The sequence below is a fragment of the Cryptomeria japonica genome, chromosome 5, assembly GCF_030272615.1.
Source record: "Cryptomeria japonica chromosome 5, Sugi_1.0, whole genome shotgun sequence".
Lineage (NCBI taxonomy): Eukaryota > Viridiplantae > Streptophyta > Pinopsida > Cupressales > Cupressaceae > Cryptomeria > Cryptomeria japonica.
Genome location: NC_081409.1, coordinates 211,677,729 through 211,702,199, shown reverse-complemented (window position 1 = coordinate 211,702,199; position 24,471 = coordinate 211,677,729). Strand labels below are relative to the sequence as shown.

General features: G+C 38.3%; 1 protein-coding gene across 6 annotated transcripts in view; it reads left to right on the top strand.

Moving 5' to 3' along the window:
• The window catches only part of LOC131051723 (NAP1-related protein 2), a 99,515-nt gene extending 76,585 nt beyond the window's left edge, over window positions 1-22,930 (top strand). For 2 of the 6 annotated variants that reach the window (XM_059221355.1, XM_057986347.2), the window contains 3 exons: window positions 22,037-22,093; window positions 22,205-22,261; window positions 22,413-22,930. In XM_059221355.1, the coding sequence (XP_059077338.1) occupies window positions 22,037-22,093; window positions 22,205-22,261; window positions 22,413-22,484 (186 nt within the window). In that variant the 3' untranslated portion in view covers window positions 22,485-22,930. Of the gene's footprint in view, window positions 1-22,036; window positions 22,109-22,204; window positions 22,277-22,412 lie in introns of all 6 variants that reach the window. The other 4 variants (XM_057986348.2, XM_057986344.2, XM_057986346.2 and 1 more) reach the window with 3 other exon arrangements.
• Window positions 22,931-24,471: the final 1,541 nt, after the last annotated feature.

The window sequence follows — 24,471 nt, the reverse complement described above, 5'->3', positions numbered from 1 at the left end:
GTGTGAGAATTTTCTCTCTCCAAGACTCAAGATAGGAGAAATTTCGCAGACATGGAAGGAATGGTCAGTTGATGGGAAATCTCCTTCAAGACAAGGTGTGCATGAGAACACGAGAAAATTCCTTCAAAAAAAAATCTCTATAAGGATTTTCTCTCTCCTCAAATTTCGGACGTACAGGAATCCTTGAGAGGTGGAAAAGATTGTTAAAATTCCTCCAAGAAAGGAAAATCTTCCCAAATGTCTTTTGTGAGCCCGGAATTGAAAGATTCTTGCAAAATATGAGTTGGGGATGTGCAAAGAGAATATTTCATAGTAATGAAGCACAACCCGAAAAATTATACAAGTTCTTATGATGGCGGGGTCCACTTGCATGTCACGAATCTTTTGACCACATGAGGGCATGACGGCGCATTCATTGTCGGGAATGTTTAACCAAGCGACAACTAATTCAATGCATGGCAGTCGTCGTACTTGATGAAATGGTGGAACATCTTTTGCATGTAACCTATTTTGGTGGTGATGGTGCATTTATTGCACAATGGGCGCTTATTGCATGATGGCGCATTTACTACACATTAGGCAAATTTGAAGGAAGTGGTGCATTTAATGCACAATGGACGCCATTTTTGGTAGGAATGTAATTAATTATAATGGACATGATGGACCATTGATGTTTATTCCCACCTTGTTGCATCATGTGTGCGAAATCTTTTGGGTCAAGCCCTAATTAGGGTTTGCATATAATCAAGGCTAGAGGCCTATAAAAGGGGGCCACCCCTTCATTTGTAAAGCAGGGGAGATTGTTTTGAGATTGCTGCGATAAGCTATTGGAGTAGTAAACTGTAATACATTGTTCTTTGATGGTGTATACTTGTCCTATTTCATAGCTTGTATGGTCTTGCTATTCCTCACTTAGAATAGATTTATTTCAAGCATTTTAGTGAACAAAGTTGTTTGCATTGTTTTAAGGTGGATCGTTTGCTCATACCTTTTTTGTATTAAGTATCATAAAATATCATTACATAATTCAGCAGATCAGGCTGGAAAACACACAACCAGCTGGCAGATAGATCTTATAGTGACAAAAAACCATGGCAGGAAGGCCAATGGGCCATATCATGTGACCATTATACACAGGTTGCAACTGAATCACAAAATTACAGAGTTGGATGTCCCATATACAAAATATATCATAGAGGAAACATGTTGTCAACTAACCAAAGAGGAAGGAGGAGTCAGGATCAATATTATCTCCCAAGGGGGGGAGCCACGCAGTCCATCCTAACTATCCCTCGCACCACACCAGTACATTTCCTTCCGCGAACTGCTCTCTATAGGGGTGGGTAGGCAGTCCTTCCAGTGCCATCTGAATGGAATCCTCTCTCTGCTGTCTTGACAACATCTCCTGCATAAATCTCATTAGCGCCTGCTCAAAGTGTGACTTGTTGCTTCCCATTCAGTCCCAAGTGAACCTATGGGACAGTTCTCGGATGAAGACATGTGTTGTACCATCATTCAACCATCTATCAAATTTGTCCTCATCAAGTCGTAGAACCACAGTGACTTGCATAGCAACAAGGTAACGAATGAGTCTCCTAGGAGACTCAATGAGGTATCTACCCTTTCCAATAAACACATCATCATTCCTAGATTTCCAAATGATCCAAAGAATTTCCAAAGAGAGAATAGACCAAAAGAGATTAGCACATTTCTTGCCATCTTTAATATAACCAAGTACCACCTCATCAATAGAAAGACATTTATTATCAACTGAAAAACCAAACAATTTCCACACCTCTTTGGCGAAATGACATTCAAAAAAAATATGTAGCACAAATTCAGGGAGACGACACAATTTACACAATAGGGGGTTGCCATTATTGTCCTTAAGAGGGAGCTTGTGAAGCAAAAGTTTCCAGGCAAAGAACTTCTTTTTTGGTTTAGTCGGAGCAGACTAGAATCTCAAGAGATTAGAGTGCCACATTTTAGAATCCCAGGTGAGGTTCCAAATATTGTTGAGATGGGTTAGGATATCTTCGGAGTCAGCAAGGGCAGAGTAGATCAGTTTGGCCTTCATTAGAGGGAGGGGAGAGCCATCGCCCCAACAAGGGAGGAGATTGGGGAGAGTGAAGAAGGGGCAGGTGAGGAGAGGATGGGTTCGAGTGCAGTCTTGAGGACATTGTAGGTTCTGGCTTGGGATACAGGGAGGTTGAATTCCAAGCTAAGGGCATCCCAAGAGATCAGGGAAACGTCTTTCAAGATGTGTTCAAAAGTAACCAGTCTTAAGTTGTGCCACTTCAAGGCAGAGCATCCTTGAAGGCGGGCCAACTGCTTTTCATTATGTAAAGTATTCCACCATATAGATCTGCCCAAGTTGAGAGAACCCTTATTATCAACAATGCCCATGTTATTGATGAATTGTATGACATGGTTCCAAGCCCCCCATATAGACTTGAAGACTTCTGATCCCGCAGGAGAGATCTCGAAATTACTAGCAATCATGTCTCACATGGGCAAGTTCTTCCAATTCTTTGCCTTTTTAGGGGTGGAGCGTTGTATATTATGTCTGATCAGAACTTTCCAAGTTCATTGCCATCAAGGGCTTTAAAAATCCACTTGACAGCCAAGGCAATGCCCTGAATTTTGAGGTCTTTGAGGCCCATACCCCCCTGCATCTTAGATCTAACACCACTCCCATTTTACATCATGCTGGTTCCTGTTCCCCTTCCCATCCGACCATAGAAATTTCCTGATTTGTTTTTGAAGATAATTGAACTAGTAATTACTGAATAGCCAGGTTGAGGAGCAATAGATGTTATATGACAACAAGATTTTTGGACAAACCTGCCAGGAAGAGGAAGTTCCTGTTCCATTTGGTGAGGTTTTTATCCACCTTATTCCTGAACCACTCCCACATTTCTTTCAGATTCGAGGAGACAAAGAAAGGGATACCTAGATATCTAGTGATCATATTCGGTCCTCCCCATTTCAAGTCAAATTTAGTCATCCAGTTATGAGGGGAATCAGTCCATCCTAGCAAGGTAGATTTATGGAGAGCAATTTTGCTGCTTGAGGCCTTACAAAAGATTTCAATATTGTACAACAGAGAGGATAAGTTCTCCTCTTCCAAGGTTAACAGAATAGCTGTATCACCAACAAACTGAACATTAATGATTTCCTCTTTATTAGGGAGAGAGATGCCTTTGACCCTGGGGGTTATATTGCAATCCCTAAGAACAAAGTGCATAGCATCAACAACCAACACAAATAAGGCCGGGGCAAGTGGGCAACCCTGTCTTATTGACCTGGAAAGAACTATATTACCAGATCTGTTTCCATTTACATCAACAACAACATTGGCCTCACAAAGTAATGTTTGAACTATCCTACAGAATGTCTCTAGAAACCCCAAACTTACTAACATCTGAATTATGAAGCTCCGCTCTATCCTATCATATGCCTTTTCAAAGTCAATCAACAACATGGCCCTGTTCTGTCCCGAGTCCTTAGCCCACTTGAGAGATTCCCAGCAGATTACCAAATTTTCGAGGATATATCTGCCTTTAACAAATCCTGTTTGGGTGGGGCTGATTATGTTTGGAAGGATTTTAATCAGCCTATTAGCCACCACTTTGGCCAATATCTTATAGGAGACATTTAATAGCGTGATAGGCCTCCAATTCTTTAGCAATGTCTTGTCCCCCTCCTTAGGGATGAGCTTGATAACCCCTTGGTTGATTTCTTTGCCCAGGGTTCCTTTATTAATAGCTTCCAGATATAGCTTGTGGAGGTCACCAACAATCCACCTAATGTTCTTCTTGTAAAATTCCACCGGAAAGCCGTCCGGTCTAGGGGATCTGTCATTGCCCATTGAGGAGATGGCCTTTTCAATTTCCTCTTTTGAGATGGGTTTCCCTACAAACTCATAATCCTCCGCATTAAGCTTAGGTGGGATCAATTCCTTAATGAGCACCTTGGTAGCCCTATGTTCATTATTTAACTCTTCTGCAGTGAATAAATTTTGGTAGAACTAGGTGAAGCACTTTAGGATCTCCTCTGAGTCTGTAATATGGGTATTGTTATCCCAGATAGCATTGATGTTCTCTTTTGCCTCGTTGACCTTAAGCAATTGGAAGAAAAATTTTGAGCCCTTGTCTCCCGAGTCCAACCAATTTAATTTGGTCCTAGTTTTCAACCCTCAAATTTTCTCATTCTGGATCTTCCTAAGGTGGTTTTTGATTGACACCAAGGTGTTAGTAAGGCTTTCATCATTAGGTGAGTTCTGAAGATTCATCTTTGCGTTACAAAGATCTTCTTGAAGCATCCTTTCAACCTGCCTGGCATCCTTGACTTTCTTTTTCCCTACTGTTTGGCAGAGGGTGGTCCAACTTTTAATGTTCAGATTCCATTTATCAATATTAGAGAGTCGGTTTTGCTCTTTCATATTGAAAAGTCTGATGAAGGCCAGGGCAGAGCAGAGATCCTCATCCTCCAAGAGCCTAGTGTTTAAGGTGAAGGAAGGAGGTCTTGAAGAGGGGGTGAGGTCTATTCCCATTAGTATGGGGTTGTGGTCTGGCAGTGTGTATGGGGAGACAGAGTAGTGATCTCCATTAGCTCCTTTACCAATACCAAAGTGGTTTTTATTGAAGTAAAGTTTGTCCAGCCTGCAATAGATTCTCTTATTCAACTGCTAGTAGTTACACTAGGTGAACCATACAATGTTCAGTTGGCCTTTCCTTCCAGCAATAGGGTCAAAAAGATGTAGTTTATTGATCATTCTGTCCCATTGCAACCTTATTATACCCTTCCATTCAAACTTGTTGCCTCCTTTTTTGTCATTGGCAAATTCAATCATATTGAAGTCACCCCGCACAATCCAAGGGATGTTTTCCAATCCTGCTAGCCAGTCCCACAATTCCCCCCTCTCTATAGTCATTAGGGGCATACACAAAGCAGATTCCAAACTTTTGGTCATCCAGCTGAATAGAAACCCAGATAGCCCTAGCACAGGGGGATTGCCCCTAGTTGATCACTTTGCTAGCCCATCTAGGACTAAGTAATATGGCTGTACCACCTTTACCCTTGGTATGATTAGTATGAAAGGATGTAGCCTCCCTCCAAATACATTTAAGGCCGATTTGCAGGGTGAAGCCAACAATTTTCAGCTCTTGAAGGAGGCAATCCATGTCTTTATGTCCATTAAGGAATCTTTTGATGATATATTTCCTATTAGGAGCCTCAAGGCCCCTGATGTTCCAAGAGATTGTTTTCAGCATGGCTCACTTTGTTGGGTAGGGTCCATTTGGGATTTAAATCCCTCAAAACATTTAGGCCACTCCTCTTTATTTGTGATATTGCTAGCATCAAATGCAATAGAGGAGCAGGGTTCTACCTCTATTTTTCCTTGCCTCGAATATCTGTTCGGGGCCAAGGGATTCCTTCCTAGAGGCGCTATCTTTACTATTCTTGGGGGATCTCTTCCTTCTAGACTTCCTGTGTTTGACCATAGTAAACCCTTCCTGTGTTTCTATCGAGCCTTGTTCAAAATTGGTGTATCCAGGAGTGAAAGGGTCCATGTTGATCCCCTTGTCTTGTGTAACAATTTGCTCTGCATTTAGGGCATCAATAGGGGTGCTAGCAGTACAATAGGTACTACTACCAAGGTCTCGCTCAGAGGCCTTTGAGCCATTGGATGTACCTAGTGGATCTACTAAGATCTCATCCACAGTAGGGTCTAGAGCGAAATTCTCCATAAGACATTCTACATTGCCCAAAGGCATGAACTAGCTCATTCCCAGGCATTTGTGAAGGCAAAACACTTATTTGGAGTGAAGAAATGTGAAAATGAAGTCAGGATTTGAGCCCAAGGATAATTTTCGCTCCTGACCCTTCCAAAGGGTCCAGAGTGAAAATTCTTATAAACCTCATTTTCTCCCTTGTTTAGACCAACATTCTAGTTTTGAAGTGATGGAATGTGAAAATGTGAAGGATTTTGGCCTAGAACATGATTTTCGCTCCTGACCCTTCCAAAGGGTCCAGAGCGAAAATCCTTGTAAACCTCATTTTCTTCCTTGGTTTGGTTAACTTTTGGTGTTCTTGTCTTGAAAGGTGGTTGGACGCATGAAAAAATGAAGATTTTTTGCCTAAAGGATGAATTTCGCTCTGGACCCTTCCAAAGGGTCTAGAGCGAAATTCCTAGATGGCACCCATTTCTTCCTTGTTTAGACCAGGATCTTAGTTTCTAAGGCATATTGTGAAAGTTTGGACATGTTCTTGCCTAAGGAAGTGATTGAAAGCATTGAAATGTTAGGGTTTTTGTCCAAGAATGAAATTTCGCTCCTAACCCTTCCAAAGGGTCCAGAGCGAAATTTTGTATTAACCTTATTTTTTACCTTGTTTGGGCTTAAAAGCTTGTTCCTTGGTCTTGGAGGTGAATTGGAGTTGAAAGGATGAAGAAATATGCTAAAAACAAGAATTTCGCTCCTGACCCTTCCAGAGGGTCCAGAGCGAAATCCCTAAAATCCACCTTTTCCTTTCATTTTGTGTCAAGCTAAGCATGGATAAAGATGAATAGAGCTTAGAAGGATCCCTACACACGCCTTGGAGTTGATTTTTTGCCATCAACAATGATTATTTTGAGCTAGGACATGAATTTCGCTACTGACCCTTCCAAAGGGTCCAAAGCGAAATCCAAATGGGTCCTGTCCTTGGCCATGGTCTTGAGCAAATTTCTCCTTCCAGGCCTTCTTGGGGGTCAAACAAGTGTTGTTTTCATGAGGAAGGAGTCCAAAGGTGAGAATCATGGCATAGCAAGGGAAGAAGGAGATGGAATTGTGTCCTAATCTTGAATTTTGCTCTTGACCCTTCCAGAGGGTGCAGAGCGAAATTCCCCAAAACCACCCTTTTTTCTCAATTTTATGCTAAGTCAAGTGTGGGTCAGGATGGGGTAAGATTGGAGAAGTCCTTGAGCAAAACTTTGAGTTGCTAGTGATCCGTGAACATGAAGGAATTGAGCCAAATCAAGAATTTCGCTTCTGACGCTATCACAGGGTCTAGAGCGAAATTCCTAGGATCACCTATTTTCCTTGCAAATCAAGTTAAGTTTTTGGTTTTTATGGCCTAGATAGGACTGAGGCGATGCATCCTTGGTCTTGGAGGTGGATTGGAGTTGAGAGAATGAGAAAATAAAAGCTCAAATCATAAATTTCGCTCCTAACCCTGCCAAAGGGTCTAGAGCGAAATTCCTAAAAACCACCTATTCCTTTCATATTTGTGCCAAGCCAAGCCTAGACCAAGGTGATAGAAGCCCTTGAGATTGCCCTTGAATGGATTGTTGTCTCAAAAAATGATGTTTTTGGGCTAGAGGAAGAAATTCGCTCCTGACCCTTCCAAAGGGTCCAGGGCGAAATCCATTATAAGTCCTGTCGCTGGCCATGATTTCTAGTGAAATTCTCTTGTCTGGTCATTTTGAGGTTAAACAAAATGTTGCAAGCATGGGAGAGGGATCCAAGGATGAGAGTCCAAGTGTAGAAAGTGAGAAAGATAGACCTTGGTGAAGGAAAACAAGCAAATCATGAATTTTGCTCCTGACCCTTCCAAAGGGTCCAGGGTGAAATTCACCAAATGTCCTTTTTCTTCCAAATTGGTGCTAGGCCAAGATAGTGATCAAGGTAGATTGGGCTTAAAGATTGCCACAAGCATTTCTTAGAAGGGTTTGTGAGTGAAAGAAGTGAGTGTTTTGTCAATGATCAAGAAATTTCACTCTTGACCCTTCCAAAGGGTCTAGAGCGAAATTCTTATAGGGCCTGTCCTTGGGAAGGATTTTGAGCGAACTTTATTTTAAAGTCTTCTTGTTGATGATTTAAGGTGGAAAACGCTTTGTTGAAATGAACATGTCGTATGTACTTAATCACCTTTTGGTTTATTTTGCAGATGGAGAAAACCAGGTCAGGGCAAGGACGACCTCTTCCAGTCCATCATCATCAAGGACGACCTCTTCCAGTCCAGTATCATCAAGGACGACCAATTCTAGTCCAGCATCATCGAGGACGACCACTTCCAGTCCATCATTGTCAAGGACGTTCCACAGGCAAAAGGGAAGACTCAAGGTGTTCAAGGAATTGCCAGCGACCTCCAGAACCTTCACTTTGCCACACTAAGGAACCACAAGATGACAATGAATGGCGTTGCCAGCATTTCAAGGAAAGGTACACCACCCATCCATCATGTCAAAGACAGAGGAGAATCAAATAAGGTCAGTGCAAGGGTCCGTTGAAGAAGCAGATAGTCTCAGAAGAGTTAATCAAAGTTAGCTTCTCAGCGTCATCAAATTGAACATCAACCAAGTTACAAGTGTCAGACAAGGTGGCATCCCAGTCATCATTCCTCTAGTCGGATTGGTCCACCTCAGTGTGTCCAGATTCAACGTACCTGACTCGTCGGGGACGACACAAACTTCGAGGCACCTGCGCCTGCTTCCTATTGGTCCTCACTCCTGGAATGTAATTTTCTAATTGGCTAAGGAAGTTTGTTGTAACAAACCCTAATTAGGGTTTCTATCTTGTAATCCTAGCCATTGATTCTAAGTCAATCAGAGTCGTCTATTTGTAAAGGGTTTCTCTATATAAACCTTGGCTCCTCATTTGTAAAGGTTAATAGTTGGTTGATAGAGAATAGATAATAGGGAATAGTCAGAGAGTAGGAAATAGTTAGAATAGAATAGAAAGAGAAGGCAAAGATTGTAGTCAAGATGTTGTTGTAAAAGATTTGTAAACTTCATTGAAGAAATGGTGAATTCTATGGGTTTATTCAACAATTTGCATGGTCTCTATACTTCTCAAATTTGATTTCATGTTATTAGATGAGTGGAAGAAATGTGTATGATTGATGGTGAAATTTGTGTATCTATACTACTAGCAGTTTGTTGATTGCAGATTTGCCTTGTGTAGTCAACTGGAATCATTCAGCTTAAGCTTAACTTCAATTGTCGCTTCTTCATTGATGTGCATCAGCCTGATGGTGTCCATGCCTGTAGCGGTGATTTGAACATCATAAAACTTTCCTCAGAAGACCACACTAACCTTGTGGAGATGGTCCTAGGATGTCAAAGCAAGACTTAGTTAGAATTTCATCAAAGGTCATTCATTGCTCTTACATTCTTAGTATTAGAATTAGATCCCGTTTCAACCCTTCTCCTTTTTCCTTTTTTTTCAAAATCTAGGACCAGTAAACACCCACGTTCCAGTGATATCCAAAGCAAATCAGACGTTCAGGCCATTGAATGTAAGTCCCCTTGTGATTCCAGCAAAATCACATCATACCGTGAGAAGCTTATCCACATGCAGAGACATACAAGAACCTTGGAGTTACTCCGATTGATCCTTCGACAAGATCTTCAGCAGTCGGGAAACTTTATTCAAGAGAGGATAAGATACCTTGGTATTTTATTCTGTGTACGCATGTGCATAAAAAACACATCAACATTGACCCACACATCTTGCAACAATTTGTTCATGTATTGACAAGATGGTACATTATTTACATCAAAAGCGGCAAAACAAATAGCGGAGTCCCTAAGCCTCAAAATCTGAGAAGAAATAGCAGAAAGCATTGAACCATTAGGTTTAATGATGATGCGCTTGGAGGGGGAAACCTCACCTTCTTCTCGCGCGAGATGGGCATCATCTTCCTGCTGCGGCATAGCCTCAAATCTTGCATCAACCGGGAATAGAATCCACTTGCCCTCCACCGCTTGGCTGAAGGTCTTCCGTCTCATGTGCTCGTTCTCGGTGGCATAGAGAATGGGTGGTTTAACCTTCCTTTGGACATCATTATCAGCCTCCATTAATTGCGGTAGGCCAGCAGTTATTGCTTGAGGGCTGCCCAGCGAAGCCAGGGAGCCCTCGCACATGGTGGTGGCCTGCAACTAGTGACACCCTCGAAAAATGTGCTCTAGTTGCAGAGCGCTCTAAACCTTCGAATTTAGAATCATAATTTTTGCTCATACCTTTTGTTAATAGCTGATTGTTATTAATAGTGCAAGGTTGGACTGAGCTATTTGATGTGTGCATTTAATCCAAATCATTGAATGGATATTATTCCCTGATGGTATTCATTGGTGATTTGAAATTTTTTAAACGCACCCCTTGAAGCTTGCACCTGCATCATGTAGTTGTCTGAACGTGGTGAAGTGAAGTACGATTGATCCTACCCCAAGCATTGCTGTCTGCCAAGTTCTTAGTTTTAGTATAGATTTCCTAAACCCTTATTGTACTTTCTGCATTTTCAAATAAAAAAGTCCTAATAATTGAACCATTTATTGCCAAATCATTCGAGAATATCCTTGAAATTATAAATTTGCTGAAATCTTCTTTAAGTGTGTGCAAGTCCCCTTGGATTCCTGGCATATCACATCAGGCCAGCTGAGTCACGTCCATTGCATAATCGAAATCTTGGAGTCAATTATTTGAACTTGTTGCATTGCAATCTTAGCATACAATTGAACTTTGATCAAGAGAGAGTAAAGTGACTGTTGGAAATCTTTATTTTGTGTTGGTGCGTGTAGTCACAAAATGCATGTCAACAATGCACATATGGGTATATTTATTCCTAAGGGAAATGATGTTGTTTAGCATGCATTGATCTTCAACTCTACATATCATCCTTCCTCTCTGGTGCAGGAGCATCACATTTGGGTGGGTGGGGGCTACCTAGTCTCTTTGCATTCTCTCTCCAAGAGGGTTTCTTTATTTTTTCTTTGGGGGCTTATTATTATACATGGGTATGTCACATGGTTTGTTTTGTTGGGACTCATTTCTCATTTTTTATTTCACTTTCCTCCTAAGTTGCACCTATGGGGGTGTTTATGTAATATTCGATGCCATTAATAAATTTACTTTGGATATTAGGAATATTTAATTATTCTCACCAAAGTAGCAATCCTTAATTGATGGTAGTTAGGTGCGACTTGTATGTAGTCAAGACCACCTTTGCTTTAGTTTGTGTTAAGTGATCCATTGATTGGTAGATCAAATGAGTTAATTCACCTCCTAACTGGGAGTGTTTTGAGTTTACTCATGACCTCTTAGACATGTCGTCTTCTTAATTCATGCATTCAAAAGCCCTATATATACTTGTTTATAGTCCCTTGTTATATATCTTTCAATATAGTTAATTTTGTGATGGATGTTATTTGCATTCTACATCATTTGTTTGTTGCTTGCAACATTTGTAACTTGTCTTCATTCGTCCAGGTCTAGGCTTGTGTTTGGATTTTCATTGAATCTTACACTTAATAGTGTTAAAATATTTTTCTTATTTCTGCATTCAGGAGGCCTATATATACTTGTTTATAATACATTGTTATCTATCTTTTCATATGCTTAAATATTGTAATAGATGTTTTTTGCATTCTACATCATTTGTTTGTTGCTTGCAACATTTGTAACTTGTCTTCATTCTTGTAGGTCTAGGATTGTGTTTGGATTTTCATTGAATCTTACACTTATTGTCTTAAAATATATACTTCTATTTATTTGAAATACTTAATTCTTTTTTTTTGGGTTTGTTTTAGGTATTTTTGTTTGCAAAATCTAGTAGAACTGTAGATGCTTTTATTCTTGCAATGGCAGGGTTCAAAACCCTTACTGACGAGGACATAAAGAGCTTGATTCTGAGGAAAATGTGGCCTTCACAAGCAATTTGAGATATGGTAGAAGTGTTCCACCATTGTCTTTGATGGTTGGACAATGGGAGAAGCAAGACGTTGAATTTCCTTGTTTATTCCTTTGGTAGTATAATTTTCTTCAAATCCATTGATATATCAGGGAAGGTAAGAATGCAGATTTCTTTTGTCAGATTTTAGAGGCAGTTACAGCTGAGGTGGAAGATAAACATTGTGCAGATCATCATTATAGACAATGCAATATAATTTGTTGTTGCAGGCAGACTTCTCATGGCGAAGCACCCATCTATATTTTGGACTCCCTGTTTTGTGCATTGTCTTGTTTTTGTATGAAAGTTTGTTGTGGACCGTAGTAGAAACATTTATGCATTTACAACTATATGAGGTCCAAAATTTAATGATGAATTGCACATAGAATAAGGAGTTGGGTTGTCTTAGTATAATTTGTTGGATCAAAGGCTGCCTTGAAGCACATAATTGTTTGGGATGATTGGTCTCAATCTTAGCATGCTTGGACCACTACAAGAGTTACCATGGTTGAATAGGTTTTCAATAAGTAAAATTGTTGGTATTTGATATAGGTATCAGTTCTTATTTTGTTTCTTTTTTGCTCATTTTAGTAGTTTATCATTTATTATTTTTTGAATTGTTCGACTTTATGTTCCCTTCAATCCAATTAACTAATGCTATTTATTTTTTATTGTTTACAAACTTTTTCGTCTACCTCCTTCATGCTGTTGATGGGGAGAAGCTCACAATGGCCAAGGAGGCCATTAGAGCCATCTATTATTGGATTGTGGACAAGTATAATTTCTTATTGGAAATACTTGATCAATGATAGCACCATCAACTTCACAAGCATTTACATGTAGTTGCTTAGTTTTTGAATTCAAAATCTCAATTTTTCTCAAATTTCAAAGTTGATGAGTTTATGTGTTGGCTTTATGAGATGCCCCAATCTTTCATCTAAGAGATTAATGGAGGAGAATTAAATGAGCAATTTTTTTGTATTATAAATTTGGCACCAAACATACCACTCTACACTCCTACATGCATAAGATGTCTTGACCCAACATGACATTATTGGCACACACACCAATGCACCATGCATAGAGGCACAAGTGACCACGAGTCAAGGTCATTATTATAATTTCAACTAATGGGATTTGGAGGAGAGTTGGGGTTCCCACATCAACTTGCAACCCCCCTCCATCTTAACTAATCACTTCATGTGCATCTTGGGGTTTAGGAAGGACATGGACAATTTGTAATAGTTTAGACATCGTGTTCATCTACATCTTTTCAAGATCTCGGACTTCAAGGTATGGTCTACACAAACTTAAAGGTCCTATGTTCTCAAGCTTGGACTTCAAAGTCTAATTTGCACTTCTAAACATCTTCAACTTTGGTGTTTGATTTTCACCAACTCAAACCTTAGGGTTTGACTTATACTGTGAATCGAGTAAATACACTTTGGGCCTGATGTTGGAAATGTTGTCATTGATGCCAGTAGTATATATGTGGAAGATATCATTGTTGGAAATGTTTTTCATTGATGTTCAGAGGAGAAAGTGAAGTTGAGTTCATCATTAAAGTCAAATGTATATAGACATCATTGTCATTGATGTCCCAATAGCATTATCATCATATGGCAGTGAAATATTATCATCATCATTTTGTGGAATATCTAATGCAAATTGGATTGATCATTGAGTAGAGGTTGATAGAGAAGATGATGTTTAACTTTAAGATTTAAACATTAACATGGCCAACGAAAAGATTATATGGGTGATCAACAATGATGAGAGAATGCAGTCATAAATCACTTTAGAAGAACCCAGATTTGAGTTCAAGTGGAAATGAGTTTTCTATGGCATCGCAACAGCATTAGCAAATGCTTCCTTCAATCAGAGTCAAATCAGAAGTGTTAGCTCATACAGAGATGGTGACAAAAATCGTTATTGTGAAGATCGTCATCATGGACATGGAGACTGTTAGATTTTAGTAATCAGATTTGCAATCGCTTAACATATAGGTGCAGAAGTAGATAATGTACAGTAACAGAAATGAAGCACATAAATAGAGATGCACACAACACAAGACTACCCTGGGAAAACCTCCCCCTTGGAGGAAAAACCCAGCAACAACAGATCTTCAGATCTGATTAGACAAACAATCAGAAATGTCTTTACAAATTAGCTTCAACTCTTGAAGCTAAATGAACAGCAGAACATGTATCAAACTAGGGCATCAACCTGATATACACAGAAGCATAATTAACTTATCTGTAATATGCTTGTGTAGAGATAATTCGCTGATCAAGGAGACCATTTGCAGATCAAGTAGACCATTCGCTGATCAAGTAGACTATTCGCAGATCAAGTACATGATTCGTTGCCCAGAATTTGGTTCGTTGTCCTTTGAAGATAGTTTGCTGTCTTAAGGAGATACATAGCTGCTCTTGGAGATAACTCGCTGACTGAAGTTTTCTTTGCTCAAGAGAAGTTTGCTGAATGCTGATTATACAATTCGTTGCTCTTGCTGAAGGTAGTTTTTGTTCGCTTCATTGGTTTCCTTCCAAAATGAATCTGTATTTATACAAGGTAGAGGGAATGCATATAGGGTCGGCCTACATTTTGGCGCCTAAACTCACTTTAATTCACACGCCACATAATGAGGATGGGTCCACACGTTTGGTAAATAGGTCCATGCGTTTTGAACATTGTATGTTAGGAATATAAGGGAAGTAGGGCCCAGCCCTATAATGATCCGAACAACATTGGAATAGGGCCCAGCCCTATTTGTTTTACATATTAGATTGAGACAGAGCCCAACCCTATTTAATCCTAATGGATTCGAATGTTGCCTTTGGCAATTCGAATCCACTATAAATATTTTCCAAACTAGTTACAAAACAACACTCTCTCTTAACTAGAGGAAAATAATTACATAATCTGATTTTCATGGACATTACCATGACATGAATAATTACAATGTTTAAGATTAGGGCCCAGCCCTAATAGTACAATCAATATGCAATTACAATGAACCTTTACATGATTTTCTCTTGCAATGCTTGCAGAGGATGAAGCCAACGCTTAATAACTTTACACTTTCCTGGGGACCTGCATGTAACACCATGATCTTTCATCATGCACATCCGTAGAGGATGACAGAGACCTTTCCATATGCACACCTGCAATAATTAATACTCAAAGATATATATATATATATATATAACCATATAACATAAATCATTCACAACCGCAGAGGATACATAAGCTTCTTCACTGAGAAGAACAACCTGTTACCTTGCACACCGCAAAGGGTGAACTCACCTTGCACTCCGCAGAGGGTGAGAAATAACCGCCACCTTGCACTCTGCAGAGGGTGGAAGAGAACTGCCACCTTGCACTCCGCAGAGGGTGAGCAAGCACTGCCACCTTGCACTCTGCAGAGGGTGGTCCCACCTTGCACTCCGCAGAGGGTGGATGATACACCTAGTGTATTATGGTTAGTATCATCATAAATAAACATTTTGCAATAGACAAGGAATATACATTAGATATATATTATCAATTCCTCTATTAAACCATAATGATTAGAACCCAAGAATGAAATGAGATATTAAAAGATATCAAGACTCCCTCTAAAACCCTATCTAAATAAAGAATTCACAGACCTGATGATTCATTCTTACTTACGAAGTGGACCCATAGCATCTTAAAAAAGAGAGATGAAAGGTAGACTTTCATAATTAGTCCGATGACAAGATCTGATTGAGGTAGGGCTTCTCAGGTCATGCATGAATGCTTTCTTCAGAGAGACATAATCTGAAAACATTATCTTCAAGAGTAGACATTAGGGTACCTTAGAGACATGATATAGTAAAACAAAACACCAACCCTTACAAACCCTCAAAACACAGATTCAAACATATAGATAGAAGACATTTACCTATACTCGGATCCTAATACACATCCATATATATACACTATCACTATTCAGCCATGAACACATTGAATATATAAGTGATAGCAGGTATATGATAGCAGAAATATATAAGGATGACAGCAAGTATCAAAATAAGGTAAGTTTTAAGGTAGCTTCAAATCACCTACAACTTCACTTACCTATCTACCTTGAAATAAATTGAGATTCATCACCTTTGAAGGTTCTAAGATACTAAGAGGATGAGGAATCCATTGATGCAGATGAAGGACCTTGACTGGGCATGTAATCATCTGAAAACCCTAGCTGTCACACAGAAGTCCACGCTGTAAATCTGATCACTACACATGCAAACCTAGGCTCTGATACCATGTTAGATTTTAGTAATCAGATTTGCAATCGCTTAACATATAGGTGCAGAAGTAGATAATGTATAGTAACAGAAATGAAGCACATAAATAGAGATGCACACAACACAAGACTACCCTGGGAAAACCTCCCCCTTGGAGGAAAAACCCAGCAACAACAGATCTTCAGATCTGATTAGACAAACAATCAGAAAATATCTTTACAAATTAGCTTCAACTCTTGAAGCTAAATGAACAGCAGAACATGTATCAAACTAGGGCATCAACCTGATATACACAGAAGCATAATTAACTTATCTGTAATATGCTTGTGTAGAGATAATTCGCTGATCAAGGAGACCATTTGCAGATCAAGTAGACCATTCGCTGATCAAGTAGACTATTCGCAGATCAAGTACATGATTCGTTGCCCAGAATTTGGTTCGTTGTCCTTTGAAGATAGTTCGCTGTCTTAAGGAGATACATAGCTGCTCTTGGAGATAACTCGCTGACTGAAGTTTGCTTTGCTCAAGAGAAGTTTGCTGAATGCTGATTATACAATTCGCTGCTCTTGCTGAAGTTAGTTTTTGTTCGCTTCATTGGTTTCCTTCCAAAATGAATCTGTATTTATACAAGGTAGAGGGAGTGCATATAGGGTCGGCCCAATACATTTTGGTGCCTAAACTCACTTTAATTTACACGCCACATAATGAGGATGGGTCCACACGTTTGGTAAATAGGTCCATGCATTTTGAACATTGTATGTTAGGAATATAAGGGAAGTAGGGCCCAGCCCTATAATGATCTGAACAACATTGGAATAGGGCCCAGCCCTATTTGTTTTACATATTAGATTGAGATAGGGTCCAACCCTATTTAATCCTAATGGATTCGAATGTTGTCTTTGGCAATTCGAATCCACTATAAATATTTTCCAAACTAGTTACAAAACAACAGAGACAATTAAAACAAAGATTTGTTAAATCTGCTAGCCAAATAATGAAATATAAAGACAATAAAGAATAGCGACTGTTCGTGATTCTAAAGACAGCAGTGATTATAAATAAGAGAAGCAACTTCAATGGAAGTTTTCATAAAATGAGCAGCGACTCACATGCTTAAGATATCGACTCTATTAAAAGAGAATTAAGATAGCTAGAAAACAATATGCTTCACATTGTCTTCCCAATGTTGGTGATAAAGGGAATACAAGAAAGTACGACTTCATGGAAGGATACGATTTTATTAACAAGAAATCATTGTTATGCATTGACCCTCTATGTTGATTGAAGACAACAATTGAGAAAGCATAATGGTAGCAGTGAGTATAGTGTCTAAAAGACAATGCTAAAGTCAGAGCATTGCACAAAAATATAATTATCAAAGCAGTGATCTCTCATAAAGACATCGATTCACAGATTGAAAGGAACCGATTTATTTAGACAATTAATGTGCTAACCAATAATTAATATGATTAACGATATTGACTTGTTAACAAAAGTATAGTTTGTTAAGGATATGATCCTTATTAAGATAAAGGCTGCGATTTATTAGCATTATAGTTTGAAGGCAGCGATGGGTTAATAACAGCAATTATGGTTTGAAAAACATTATTTATTCTTATGGTAAGATTCAGCAATTATGAGTTAAGGAAAAGACATGAGTTTAGGAGAAAATGATACGATTATTAAATGGAGTTTTATGTTTATTAAAAAGAGACAATGAAATAATATTATATGAAGAGGTGTGAGTTAATATTAAAAAACAAATGGTTAGCATTAAAGAGAAGACACAACCTTTCTATGAAAGGACATATGAAGTATATAAAGAGAAGATATAATTCATTGATTGGTGTGAGAAACATATGTGAGGGGCTGTGTATATGTTTTTTGAAGACAATCATTTTCTATACCAGATTATAGGAAGGCTGTAAATGAAGACATTGTACCAGATTTAGGAGAAGATATATGCGAGTGTGTGGCTATATTTATGCTCCTTGAAGACAAACATTTCACATACATGTACCTGATTATAAGAGCGCTGTGAATGAAGATAATAAATCAGACTTATTGAAGAGAATCTATAACAGGTTTGGGAGAAGTATTCATGTAATTATGGAGGAGTCTCTGCAGAAATTGAAGAAAAGTTTATTGCAGATCTATAGAGAAGAGGATAAGTAGACTGTGAAGAGAAGAACATATATTGCATTACTATACAGTAGAAATTTGAGGGAAGACAGCCACATTTGTGATCAGATTTTGAAGGGAGACATTATTGTATTTATGATCAGTCTTGTAAAAAAATACTGTGCATTCTTGTAATCAGATTTGTGGAAGAAGTTTATTGCTTGAGTTGTGATCAGATTTGTGAAGAAAGAATAGTACATAAGCTTGATCAGATTTGTAAAGGAAAAATCAGAAGTTGTAATCCATTGAAGAATTCATAGGTTGGTGTCTATCAAATAAGAGATTGGTGTCTTTTGCTGAGTTGGTGCTCAGTTGTGGGAGTTGGTGTTTCCAATGGATTGGTGCCTACAAATTCAGAAGTGGGAGTTGGTGGTTCCAGTGGGTTGGTGCTCACAAACAAACTTAGGGGTTGGTTCCTCTAGCAGGTTGGTGCCTACAAACATCGTAAAAGAAGAATTATATAAAAGCATTGATTTGCCATGGTTTTCTCCCATTTGGGTTTCCACGTAAAACATTATGTTATTGTGTTCTTATGTGCATGGGTGTTAAAAGTTAGTGTATAATGCTATTGTGATTAATAAAGTTGAATTGGTAAGTTGTTATACTGATTCACCCCCCGTCCCTCTCTCAGTATAACCGGTTGCTCTTCACCTGATCTCTGTGCTCGGAAAAATCATGCCAGGGACTTCAGAATCTGATTTACAACAAGCAACATATAGGAACAGGCCTTCACTTCAAACTCCATATTGCAATGAGAAAATGCACTTTGGGCCTGATCTGAGCTTGGCAAAATCATGCTGGGGACTTCGGAATCTGATGTACAAGGAACATATGAAAACAGACCTGACCTTCAAATTCCATACTCAAACTACCACTTTGGACTTCGGTTGACAACTTGCAACATGAAATTTGTAAAACCAAGTTTGAAGTGCTGATAACCTACAACTCAACTTGGCCTTCTTGCTTGTCCTTTTGGGTCTGATGTGTGATATGTAGCATGCAAATGTAATTTCTGCACCTAACTCTGAACTCTGCTGAGCAAGTATTTCGGGCTTCAAGGTTTGACATACAACTTGCAAAATGTAGATTTTGGTATCAACTTTGAACCTCATAGGTCACTCACTTTGGCCTTTGGAGTCTGATTTACAATTTGCATTGCACTACCATAGCTGAACTTTGTTGGCCGTCCACCTTTGATTTTGGAGTTTGACTAATGAGGCAGAAACTATGCAACCTCAAAATGAATGGAACGGGCCTCCCCAATTAATGGACTGATCTCTTCATACTCATTGACCTTTGATTTTGGAGTTTGATTAATGAGGCAGAAACTATGCAACCTCAAAATGAATGGAACGGGCCTCCCCAATTAATGGACCGATCTCTTCATACTCATGGACCTAAAACATAACGAGGCAGAAACTAGGCAATATAAGAAAAAACATAATCAATTATACAAATGTTTCACATAAGCACTCAAAAGAAGGCAATCAGTTGAAGTGAAGTAAATGTTTTCCAAGTATAACAACATACATTCATATAAAAGGAGGACATAGATCCAATTAGACCAATACACCATTATTATCAGGAAACACATAGATCAGGCATAATAACCATAATTTCCAAATTAAACTAACGTGAGGATTCTATAAAGCATGCCATACACATTCAGCTTTGAGTTCTCAAGGACATAATAAGAGATAGAATTCACACCACCTATAGGGGTGGATTATAAAGTATAAACTAATGTATGAAAAAACATAATCAATTATACAAAATATTCCATAGAAGTACCAAATGATAAATCACCATATTTACAAGTTAGCGAGATCCTCACGCTATCAAAGCTGCTCTTGGGAATCCATGAGCCCCAAATGACAGTTTATTGCCACTTAACCATGTGGAACACTTAGGCCCACCCTACCATTCTAGGAGGCAATCAATTGAGCAGTGCAACAACACTTACTCCACACAAGGTGCTACACACATCTCACATGTAATTTCTAAGAAAGTATACACAAGGGATATACAATCACCAATCAATCGAGACACATGCTAATCACATCAATGCATGGATGAGCAAACAAGTATGCATGGGGGTTCTACAAATGACATCAATGCATACACTTGGAAAAATCAAACATAAAATGCCAAGTAAGCACAGACAAGGGTTTTAACTAGTGCTGTATTTTGTGAGAGTAGAAAATTATCATGGAAGTGAGATGGGGGTTACAATTGCTTTGTTTTGACTTTGCTTTTTGTCACGTATCTTACGCGTATGTGAATGTATAGCTATAAGATGTGAGGGCTCTAGGCTAGGATGGAGTGGATTGTCATGTCCATCCGCTTGTAAGTTAAGTGAGGTTGAGGCAAGGAGAGGTTAAGATAAGATATTAATTAAAATGAATGAGGTTGATACTTGTGATGACACTCCATCGCTAGATCCCCTAACAACCCTTTCGTCCTTATTTATATGCTGGTTTGTACATTTGATGTGTGCTTGTGATTTTGTAATACATGTTTGATTAGCATGTCTTCTCAATCGTGGCTATGTTTGCCTCTTGGATGATGTGTTGGAACCCTGACTATCCACTAGATCTTGTTAGCTGAGTTTGTCAAAGTGATCTTGACTTGTGGTTAGTAAATCTTTTGCTTATGTCACCATGTATAGTGCATTGATGTGCGTGTCGGGTACATTGTTATGTTGTGTCATGACATCTTGTGTGCATATGAGTGCAATGTGGTATATTTGGTGCCACATTTCTAATATGAAAAATTTATTCGTTTGGTTTTGGTTCATTAATGCTATTCTACACTCTACATAGTCATAGAGTGAATGGAAACATATTTTTAGCTTTAGAGAAAAGATCCTATTTGAGATTGAGATTTTTAGACTTGTGCGAGGGGACCTCTTTGCAGAGGATTTATATAAGGCAACTCGAATGACATTGCAATGAGGTGAAAGCTGTTTAAGTTTTGAACTTTTATATTTCATACATTGAACAATGAGATCGAGTTCCAATTCATTTTGTTTTCTCATTTCAAATGCATGGTGTGGTTGTAAGGTGGAAAAACTTAATAGGATTGCCATATGTTGCTTGATCCAACCATGCAACATTTCAAGATGCAAGCACAATTATGGTATTTATGAGCATACACGCTTCAAGAGACGCAACAAAATGTCAGTGGAATGATCTTGTCTATGATCATTACAACCTTTGCCTCTGTCACAAGCAAATGTTAGGCTTTGATTTATGCCCAAGCTCATTAGAGGAGGTTGATCAACAATTAGTTTCGATCAAGCAACATATGGCGATCCTATTAAGTTTATGGTAAGGACTCTATCCCCAAAACTCAGAAGACACAAAACTCAGTGGAACATAGCCCATATTTTTTTTTTTTTACAGTAATTAATGCTCTTATATGGACCATATCTTAAATTTTTCTTATTTAGAGTAGAAGAGGAGTTCCCAAAACTAAGTGGAACGTAGCCCGTATTTTTATTTTTTATAGTAATTTATGCTCTGATAGGTACCATATCTTAAATATTTTAATTTAGAGTAGAAGAGGATGCATGGATATCAATCATATGTTAGAATGGCTTAGATTTGATGTGCACTTATTTTAACACTCAATTTATTGTAACTTTTAGTATTTACAAGTCTATATTCTATGTTTAAGAGCATGTTTCATTTTTTGTGCTTTGTGCTTTTGAAATCTCTTCTAGTTGTCATAACCACTAGTTTTGCCATTTACTTGGCTCTTTGATGTTCAGTTATTTCCCACTCTATGTACATCAGTGGTTAGCAAGAGACATCTGGTATAATGTTTCGCATTGACTAACTTTCTAATCTTTCATACCAATGGGGCAGGTGGCAGAAATAATTAAGGAAGATCTCTGGCCTAATCCACTGAAGTACTTCAACAATGTGAGTGGGAATATGGTGAGACTGAAATTATATATTCAACAGTTATCTCTCTTAACTTACTGAAGAACTTATGCTGATTTAACCTCAGCAACTTACCATTGAAAATTGCAGGAAGCTGATGAAGAAGATTATGAGGACGATGATGACAATGAAGATGCCGAGGACCCTGTAAGTCAAAATATGGTTTGTGTATGCTGATAACAGCTGTCTGTTGCATGTGAAGAGTAAATAACCCAGTTAGTCTGTATGCTTGTTCACATGCTCCTCTTGCAGAATAATTTATAAATTGCATTTTTCTGTTTTTGTCTGCCATTGCCAGGGAAAAGGTGATGAGCACACTGATGAAGATGATGATGAACAAGATGAGGATGACGAAGTAGATGACGCCTAAAATTATTTACAATCTTTGAATTAAGTTCTGATACCTGACAAGAACTAAACCAAGCATGGTTCTGTATACATGGTTGCTTGAGAGACATGTTTAACTTATATATGGGCTGTAATTATTTATGATACATTCAGAAACTGGTTGCCATGCAAACAGCCTAGGAAATCTTTGAATTAAGTTCTGATATCTGACAAAAACTAAACTAGGCATGGTTCTGTATACATCGTTGCTTGAAAGACATGTTTAACTTATATATGGGCTGTAATTATTTATGATTTATTCAGAAACCGGTTGCCATGCAAACAGCTTAGGAAATGTTTTGGTCTATGCTGAAGTGTTTTGATTATCCTCACTATGTACGGTTATAAAGTGAGGAGAAGATCAAGTTCAAACAAATGATGTGTTTAGGATGGTCAAGGATAGCTATTTTACATGAAACTTCATAATTGTATACTTACGTGTTTTTTCATAATGGGTATATATTACACTTTCAATATTAGAAGTTTTTGCAAATAAGTTAGCAAGCTAAGCAAGCTTGATCTTCGGGGGAAACTCCATGGTTAATGGTGTTTGAGTCAAAGTAGCTTTGAGATGGGTGATCTTATAAAAGTACAGTAGTACTTCACTCCTATGAGCATCACATACATGTAATGAAGATAAATGCACCATTCATGCTCATGGCATGGTTTCATAAGATCAAGGGTTGACAAATTAGACTTAAAAACATCGTAATAGGATCTTTGATTAAATTTTATAATTTTAAATTACAAAAATACCTTCTACTTGTAAATGGAAGAGTTAGAAGGGGACTCTAGAATGATTGGTTCATAAGGCACAATATTTGTTGAAGTTTTTGTAAATGGGATTAGTGACTTGATCTTGGGGAATGTCCATCGTTAAGTGCACTTGAGATTGGACTAAATGACCTCTCAAGAAATCCATATGCTTCATAATTGTAAGCATCATCTAGATGGAATGAGTTCTAAGCAGAATATTCATGCTCATGAGAGATGGGTTCATGTTGTAAGGATGTTTAGTAGCAAAACAACTTCTTACACTAACCTTTTGAAGAGGATAATATAATTTTTTTTACAAAATTTTACAACAGCAACACAAACTTAACATAAATGGTGTGCATGCCATAACATTAAAAAATCAACAGATTACGATATACTTGTAGATCAAACTTTTTACATGAGTATCACCAATGGAGATCTAGAGGCAATCCAATAGCTATCACACTTTTTCAATACATCACAATACACAACTATAATACAATGCCCTCATAAAATAGGGTTGCCTTTTAGGGCAAACAAAACATACAAAATATCCATTGTTAGATCTACGATCTAATGATAAATGATCAAGATTTACAATAACAAATTATACATAAAATGTGGCTTTGGAGGCACTACCTTTGAAATCCCTCGTAGGCCATCTCTTTGAGACATCACAAGGGGTACTTGCTTGCAACCCTATGCTTATTTATCTTGCCAATAACTTCTAGGCTTTTGTCGTCAAAAAGTGTCTTGTCGATGATGTCAACATACTACATAATCAGATTGCAACAGTCATGTCGGGTCCCCAACACAAACTACTTTGGAGAGGGGGAATGAAAGGTTTTCTTTGATAGCTTCCCTTGAGCCAAAGCAATAAGCTCAGTTACCAAAGGAAGAGTTGCCTGCATCGAATTTCGGTATTGGGCTTGCTTTCATTGTTTACCTCCTTTCTCCATATCGTAATTTCCTTTTTCTTCAATTCACTAGACTTGAACACACTCTTCTCCATAGACTTCTCCATACCAACTTCATTTTTGCACTGATTAGCATTATGTTTGGATTGCTTACGCTTATAACATTTGATGTTCCTTTGCATTGAATTTGTTGAATGTGTTCTAGATCTACATTGGTTAGCTTTGTGACCATAAGCATTGCATAGATGACATTATCCATGGAAATTACTATTCATCCTATTCATTCCAGTTGGATAA